The following is a 6,914-nucleotide window of genomic DNA, read 5'->3' as shown; positions in this document are numbered from 1 at the left end:
TTTTTAAAGAAAAAACACTGAAACTTCAAATTTAATGGGCAATGTTTATTATCATTCTAAAGAACATTCTTTGACATTTATTTTTTGAAGATTGTTTCTTTCATATGTTGGCCGTTTAAGGCCTGAATCATTTTATTTTATTTCAACTATAACTTAAGCGAAGCGAGCGTAACAAATTCTTTACAGAATGTGAATTTTCGTAATAAAGTTGAACGATTTGTAAACGTTGTTCCAGCGTAAGCTTTCATGAGGGTGTGGTTTATCATGAACTTCTAAAACCTGTTTAAACTGTGAATACTAATCGTTACAGACAACAAATGATCAATTTGAACAATGTATGTAATGATCGTAAAACGACCAAAATGGGCCAGAAGCACGGCAAAGTGTTTCACGGCAATACGCCTGCACTTAAAGGGAAATCGGTTTAGGATACAATCAAAGTACTTGGCTGGGAGCTGCTACAACACCCGACTTATTCATCAGACTTGGCCCCTTCCGTTTACTATTTGTGTTCATCGCTAGGACACGCATTGGTTGAGTGACACTTCGATTAATACGCAGAAGTCGAGAATTGGGTGTCTAATTGGTTTGCTTCAAACGACGAACATTTCTTTTGGCATGGTATCCACAAATTACCAAAAAGGTGGTAGAATTTTGTTGAAAGCAATGGTCAATGCTTTCTATATATTTTTTTTCTTTCCCATACAAAATTAGTATTTGATTTTCACAAAAAATGCTCTTTTCATACCGGGACACCGTATGTCATATATTTCGAATTTTCTATCTTGACCATAAACTCTTTTCCTCCCACGAACACCATTATGATAAATATATCATCCTCGGGTTTTAAAAAATTATTATTAACTTATTTTATTATATAATATCTATAAAATATTATCTTAATTTTTGGAAATACAGTTTAAAAATTTAAAAGCTTTCTGCTCAAAACTATGTTTTCAAAGTCGAACTACCCAACCGATCTTAACAAAATTTACGCAGGTATTCGATATAATTTACAAGACCTTGAACGAAGGACTTTTGTGTTTTTATTTTTTTTTTTTTAATTGAAAACGTTGGGAAATTTTGACCAAACTTTTTATAAAAGCGTCTGCAAAAACACAATTTTCACTTTTTGTTTGAACTTCATCTAATACTCAAACCATAAGTCTTAATTTACATTAGGAAATGGAGCGGACCTTAAAGCCTATCTTCGACAAACTAACTGAACCTTATCAGTGTGGCTTTAGGCCTGGAAAATCAACAATTTACCAGACATTTCCCATGCGCCTAATCTTGGAAAAGACTCGTGAAAAGTTAATCAACCCACACCACCTCTTTAAAGCTGCTTTTCACAGCACGAAAACGAGATTCCTTTATGCCTCTATGTCCGAATTTTTAAGAGTGTACAACTGCTTGCGTACGCCGATGGTATTGATAATATTAACCTCAACAACCGCGCCGTTGGTTCTGCTTTCTTCAGAATGGATAAGGAAGTGAAGCAAATGGGTCTGGGGCTGAACGTGGGCAAGACGAAATATCTACTGTCATCAAACAGTTGTCGGACTCGCAACTTGGCTCCCACTTCACCGTTGACAGTCATAACTTTGAAGTTGTAAAGGGTGATTTTTTAAGAGCTTGATAACTTTTTTTAAAAAAAAAACGCATAAAATTTGCAAAATCTCATCGGTTCTTTATTTGAAACGTTAGATTGGTTCATGACATTTACTTTTTGAAGATAATTTCATTTAAATGTTGACCGCGGCTGCGTCTTAGGTGGTCCATTCGGAAAGTCCAATTTTGGGCAACTTTTTCGAGCATTTCGGCCGGAATAGCCCGAATTTCTTCGGAAATGTTGTCTTCCAAAGCTGGAATAGTTGCTGGCTTATTTCTGTAGACTTTAGACTTGACGTAGCCCCACAAAAAATAGTCTAAAGGCGTTAAATCGCATGATCTTGGTGGCCAACTTACGGGTCCATTTCTTGAGATGAATTGTTGTCCGAAGTTTTCCCTCAAAATGGCCATAGAATCGCGAGCTGTGTGGCATGTAGCGCCATCTTGTTGAAACCACATGTCAACCAAGTTCAGTTCTTCCATTTTTGGCAACAAAAAGTTTGTTAGCATCGAACGATAGCGATCGCCATTCACCGTAACGTTGCGTCCAACAGCATCTTTGAAAAAATACGGTCCAATGATTCCACCAGCGTACAAACCACACCAAACAGTGCATTTTTCGGGATGCATGGGCAGTTCTTGAACGGCTTCTGGTTGCTCTTCACCCCAAATGCGGCAATTTTGCTTATTTACGTAGCCATTCAACCAGAAATGAGCCTCATCGCTGAACAAAATTAAAGCGCGAAACACATTTCGAACCGAACACTGATTTTGGTAATAAAATTCAATGATTTGCAAGCGTTGCTCGTTAGTAAGTCTATTCATGATGAAATGTCAAAGCATACTGAGCATCTTTCTCTTTGACACCATGTCTGAAATCCCACGTGATCTGTCAAATACTAATGCATGAAAATCCTAACCTCAAAAAAATCACCCTTTAGATAATTTCGTCTATCTTTGAACCAGCGTAAACAACACCAACAATGTCAGCCTGGAAATCCAACGCAGCATCACTCTTGCCAACAGGTGCTACTTCGAGCTGAGTAGACAATAGAGAAGCAAAGTTCTCTCTCGACAGATAAAAACCAAACTCTATAAGTCACTCATAATTCCCGTCCTGCTATATGGTGCTGAGGCTTGGACGATGTCAACAACGGATGAGTCAACGTTAGGAGTTTTCGCGAGAAAAGTTCTGCGAAAGATTTATGGTCCTTTGCTCGTTGGCCACGGCGAATATCGCATTCGATGGAACGATGAGCTGTACGAGATATACGACGACATCGACATAGTTCAGCGAATTAAAAGACAGCGGCTACGCTGGCTAGGTCATGTTGTCCGAATGGACGAAAACACTCCAGCTCGGAAAGTATTCGACGCAGTACCCGCCGGGGGAAGCAGAGGAAGAGGAAGGCCTCTACTCCGTTGGGGGGACCAGGTGGAGATGGACCTTCGCTTGGAATATCCAATTGGCGCCACGTAGCGAAGAGAAGAAACGCGCGCGCTGTTGTTGACTCGGCTATAATCGCGTAAGCGGTTCTACGCCAGTAAAGAAGAAGAAGAAGAACGCAGAATAACACTTGCCAGCAGGGGCTACTTCGGACTGAGCCTGGAAGCAGGGGCGATGACAACATCTAATAAGTCGGCGTTACGAGCGTTCTGTCACCAACGCGGAGGCACCTTCTTCCGAAAAACTACCAGAAATGTTGTCCTATTGGCCGAGTTTTGAATATTTTTCCTTTAAAATTCCAAACAAATCTTTATAAAATATGTAGCACTGGAATCATAAGAAGTTTGAATAAAATATTTCATTTATTATATGAAAAATATTATGGAAAACATGTCGTTATTTTCTCAACGAAACCCCTTAATGTCCACGTGACCAATTATTTAAGATATTATCTAATTTGCGGAACTTAGTTCTGTTCTTACTTGTTCTTTTACTTCAAATTAGTAGTTGAAAACTTGTTTAAAAAGTAAAGTGAATTATATTTGACTCTCTTGAGCTTAAGATGATGACAATGGACAATAATTGCTTCCCAGCCCTTTATCCTACTTGAGATTTGGAAAGCCTAATTTCAGTTATCATGTCTAAGATGCCTCTTACGTGAAGTTTTTGGTGGTTTGATACTCTTTTAAAGTCGTCTTTATTGTGCTCAAGCGTTTTTAATTTTAGCAGACCTATTTATGATTCTGCATCTTAATTTATTTCACCATAAGGAAATATAGTAAAAATCAGTACTCATATAGTATATATGCATGTATGCGGCGATTTCTTTCCGCTATATAAATATATTTTGCTTTCTTTTTTTTATGCAGTACACTAATTATTCTTCCCAATTTTGGCTAAACAGAAAATATGCATTAAGTAGGAAAAAGGTAAATTAAATATTTCACCTACTGTAAGGCAATACGACGGAAGTGATTATTTAATGGACCCTCGTCGGAATAGCCGGCTATTTCCTGGGGCACAATGCCGGACTCCTCAATGGATGTGCATGGACGACACATGCATTCCAATGGTGCTTTCGTTAGTACTTTCTTAAACTTCCGTTCACCGTGTTTGGCTTTGGGACAAAAGAGCGAGACAGCAGCTTCACGTTCACCGGACTCCTGACAACACATGCATGAACGTTCCATTTGCCAAATTTTACTACCGGAGACCTAAACAAAAATGGAATTAAAATTAATGTTTTACGAAAAAAATTTAAGAGAAATGCTCTGTACAATATATTAAAGCAGCTTAGGTCAACTTAAAATAAGGTGGGTATTTTGAGTTCTCATAAGAAAACTTAGTCTAACGTGCATGTCCGCAATTTTAGAAAGATTCTTATTTTTTGAAAGGAGATCGCAAAGAGCATTTAGGTGTAATATAGGATGACTCTTTTCCTTCGTTGGCTATCGTAGAATATATTGGTTAACTAGTTTTAACCTGGTAGCGTGTAGGTCCTGGATGAGCCAAGCTCAGATGCCTAGAAAACAGCTGAAGATAAAGTGATGAATTTCACCCGATCTACGATTTAATATGTGTGAAATTACTGAGAGAGCAGGTTTCTTACTACGTAGCCCACATCCTGATTGAATTATTGGATTAAGGAAACAAGCGGCGTGATGGATGCCACATTTATTTACCCCGACAACAAGATTACCCGTAGATCAATTTCCTCCAGTATTTCATGCTGTTTAAATGCAAACCGAAGGAGTTTCTGTGTCGTTTCGCAACTGACGAAAAAGTGAAGACCGGCGAACCCGCTCCGAAGAAGGCAAGGTTTGTCCTTTCAGCCTGAAAAAGGACGGTCACTCTTTTCTAAATTCTCAAGATGTGATCTACGTCGACTACTTGATAAAGGACAGAACGGTCATATGGCTCTCTTTTCTCCCTTAGCTCTTTTATGTTGACCACCACTAACTTTCTAGATTATAATTTATAATTAACAGTATTATGCGACGCACTCACTTGTATATAGCTGGCGCAGCGTCCAACACAGGCGAACGAAGGTATCGGCTTGGGCACGCAACCAGGATATTGAAGTACATGTATGACCGGGGTCACTTGGCAATCGTCGCCAATGTGGGAGATGTCTGTAAAAACCAAAAGAACAGTACTACCAAATGTATAACTGTACACTTTTAACTTACCGTTATCACCCGTTATAACACCTTCCTCAGCTTGAGCAGCGCTCATTCTTAAGAAAATGAAATAAATGCAATATAAAAGAAGTAATGCAGCAAACCGGTGATTAGACGCAGCTTTGGTCCTTGGCGGAGAATGGTTGCCATGCCTGAACTTGCGTAACATATTCACTCCTTTAATTTTATACTCTACCGTTAATTTCCACTTATTTTTTCACCACTCACGTTGAGTTTTAAGCGAATAAAGGTTTGTTGCACGTGCTACGCGGCATTTTATACCCGATTATAACCAACTATGGCAAAGAAGAATCCAACATCCTCTCAAAGGAGCTACGTATTCATACATACTTATATATGGACTTAATGGCATCCACTCTTGTCAAAATGTTCGAAAATGGTTTTCTAATAGCTGCAATTTAGCGAATGCTCTCAAATGTAACTAGCCGTTAACGGTAATCGAGCACCTCGGGCAGCTCAATTTTCCTCGTGCGCATGGCATAATTCAGCTGAATGATTTGTGTTGCATAATTGTGGACACAGGAATTGCATTAAGCGCTAAATGTGTGTTGAGATTTTGTGGCTGCCACATGTGGAGTGAAAAAAATTAGCGGATATTCATACATACGACCACATACATACATATACATATAATATTTAGAGTTATATAATACGGTATATACTCAAATAGAGGCTAGTGTATAAGAGTGTACGTTTGTACAGTTATCCCAACATTCATGACACACATATACATATGTATGTATGTATGTATAAATGGAAGTGTTTACATAGAGTGTAGATTTTTCTTTCTTCCTTTAGTATTTGTTACTATAAACCTCGTCATTATCAACGCAAGCCCGAATAAATATACCAAGGTCATGTTGAGACTATATTTACATACATGTATGTATGTATGTCGGTAGAGTACCCGCTTATTTTCGAAACGCTTTTTTATTTGATATCTTCATGAAATTTGGCATGAATTTTTACCCAAACAGCGGTACAAAAGTGTTTCCCTTATTCCCTCAAAAAGCAATGCTTAATTAACACACGAAATGCTTTATAATCAATTTTTTTGTAAACTAACACAAGTTGCTTTACAAAAATTCTATATTTTTTTAATACCTAATAGAAATCATATAGATGTAGTAGTAGAGTAATAGTATTATCAGTAAAGCGTAGACGGGTCCTCAGCCGCAGTTTTCTTGGAATTAAAAGAGAAAAGAAAATTTCCCGCAAATGTCGGGAATTCGGCTCAAAAAGTGACATTTTCAGTTGAGAATAAGTTTGGAATGCAAACTGATCTCTACAAATATTTTGTTGGATTAATGTTGACACAAATGTCCAAGATCGATATAAAACGATTTAATCGACCAGTGCTTGACCCTAGAGACATCTATTGGGAAACGGCGGAAGCAAAGTCGTAGATATCCAGCTGCCATATAAACTGAACGATAAAAAATAAGATAATTAACTTTTAATACAATTTTTTACTATAAAAAAAGCAAGTGTGAAGGATATCTAGCTTTGGTTAACGTTTATTCTTATTTATATATTTAATATCCTATTACATAAATAAATTATTTCACAAAACCGTCCAAATTTGAGTTACCTAATTGCTGTAAAACTGAATTTCTCATTTACGCTGCGCCACAATTCCTCAATTGCGTGCTGAT

General features: G+C 37.7%; 1 protein-coding gene across 2 annotated transcripts; it reads right to left on the bottom strand.

Annotated features, from left to right (window-relative positions):
* Nucleotides 1–3,865: 3,865 nt before the first annotated feature.
* LOC105233185 (bursicon) lies at nucleotides 3,866–6,063 on the bottom strand. 2 transcript variants are annotated; one of them, XM_049461925.1, is made up of 4 exons: nucleotides 5,248–6,063; nucleotides 5,066–5,190; nucleotides 4,010–4,272; nucleotides 3,866–3,954 (listed from the first exon to the last, which is right to left on the bottom strand). In XM_049461925.1, the coding sequence occupies exons 1-4, from the start codon at nucleotides 5,405–5,407 to the stop codon at nucleotides 3,936–3,938; spliced, it is 567 nt and encodes a 188-aa protein (XP_049317882.1). In that variant the 5' UTR covers nucleotides 5,408–6,063; the 3' UTR covers nucleotides 3,866–3,935. The 2 variants fall into 2 exon arrangements, with proteins under 2 accessions (XP_049317882.1, XP_049317883.1); XM_049461926.1 differs by having other exon boundaries at nucleotides 3,871–4,272; nucleotides 5,248–6,062.
* Between the last annotated feature and the right edge of the window lie 851 nt (nucleotides 6,064–6,914).

The sequence above is a fragment of the Bactrocera dorsalis genome, unplaced genomic scaffold (genome assembly GCF_023373825.1).
Source record: "Bactrocera dorsalis isolate Fly_Bdor unplaced genomic scaffold, ASM2337382v1 BdCtg164, whole genome shotgun sequence".
In the NCBI taxonomy this organism is placed as follows: domain Eukaryota; kingdom Metazoa; phylum Arthropoda; class Insecta; order Diptera; family Tephritidae; genus Bactrocera; species Bactrocera dorsalis.
The sequence above is the reverse complement of the archived record's forward strand: the minus strand, read 5'-3'. Positions and strand labels throughout refer to the sequence as shown.